A 1,178-nucleotide genomic window follows, 5' to 3' on the forward strand; every position below is an offset into this window, starting at 1 on the left:
ATAGATATGTTGCATTACCAACTGTAAGAAAGTAGTATTTTTGCTGGTAACAAGTTACTTGTTGATATTTACATAACTTTTGCAAATCTAATATAAATTCACTAACTTCCCAAGGGTGGGGTAAATCCCCTAGGTGTGTGGTAAATTTCCCTATGGGTGTGGTAAATCCCCTAGGTGTGTGGTAAATTCCCCTAGGGGTGTGGTAAATTCCCTTATGGGTGTGTGGTAAATTCCCTTATGGGTGTGTGGTAAATTCCCTTATGGGTGTGTGGTAAATTCCCTTATGGGTGTGGTAAATTCCCCTACGGGTGTGGTAAATTCCCTTATGGGTGTGTGGTAAATTCCCTTATGGGTGTGTGGTAAATTCCCTTATGGGTGTGGTAAATTCCCCTAGGGGTGTGGTAAATTCCCTTATGGGTGTGTGGTAAATTCCCTTATGGGTGTGTGGTAAATTCCCTTATGGGTGTGGTAAATTCCCCTACGGGTGTGGTAAATTCCCCTATGGGTATGGTAATTCCCCTAATGGTATGGTAATTCCCCTATGGGTGTGGTAAATTCCCTAGGTGTGTGGTAAATTCCCCTAGGGGTGTGGTAAATTCCCTTATGGGTGTGTGGTAAATTCCCTTATGGGTGTGTGGTAAATTCCCTTATGGGTGTGGTAAATTCCCCTACGGGTGTGGTAAATTCCCTTATGGGTGTGTGGTAAATTCCCCCAGAGGTGTGGTAAATTTCTATGGGTGTGGTAAATTCCCCTATAGGTGTGGTAAATTCCCCTATGGGTGTGGTAAATTCTCCTAGGGGTGTGGTAAATTCCCCTAGGGGTGTGGTAAATTCCTCTATGGGTGTGGTAAATTCTCCTAGGGGTGTGGTAAATTCCCCTAGGGGTGTGGTAAATTCCTCTATGGGTGTGGTAAATTCCCCTAGGGGTGTGGTAAATTCCTCTATGGGTGTGGTAAATTCTCCTAGGGGTGTGGTAAATTCCCCTATGGGTGTGGTAAATTCCCCTATGGGTATGGTAATTCCCCTAATGGTATGGTAATTCCCCTATGGGTGTGGTAAATTCCCCTATGGGTGTGGTAAATTCCCCTAGGGGTGTGGTAAATTCCCCTAGGGGTGTGGTAAATTCCCCTATGGGTGTGGTAAATTCCCCTAATGGTATGGTAATTCCCCTAATGGTA

General features: G+C 44.6%; 1 protein-coding gene across 1 annotated transcript in view; it reads right to left on the reverse strand.

The window, feature by feature from the left end:
- Positions 1 to 624: 624 nt before the first annotated feature.
- The window catches only part of LOC137627028 (uncharacterized), a 14,454-nt gene continuing 13,900 nt past the window's right edge, over positions 625 to 1,178 (reverse strand). Inside the window, exon 4 of the mRNA XM_068358011.1 lies at positions 625 to 1,044. Within this exon, the coding sequence (XP_068214112.1) occupies positions 625 to 1,044 (420 nt within the window). The remainder of the gene's footprint in view (positions 1,045 to 1,178) is intronic.

Source organism: Palaemon carinicauda, chromosome 34 (genome assembly GCF_036898095.1).
Source record: "Palaemon carinicauda isolate YSFRI2023 chromosome 34, ASM3689809v2, whole genome shotgun sequence".
Taxonomy (NCBI): Eukaryota; Metazoa; Arthropoda; class Malacostraca; order Decapoda; family Palaemonidae; genus Palaemon; species Palaemon carinicauda.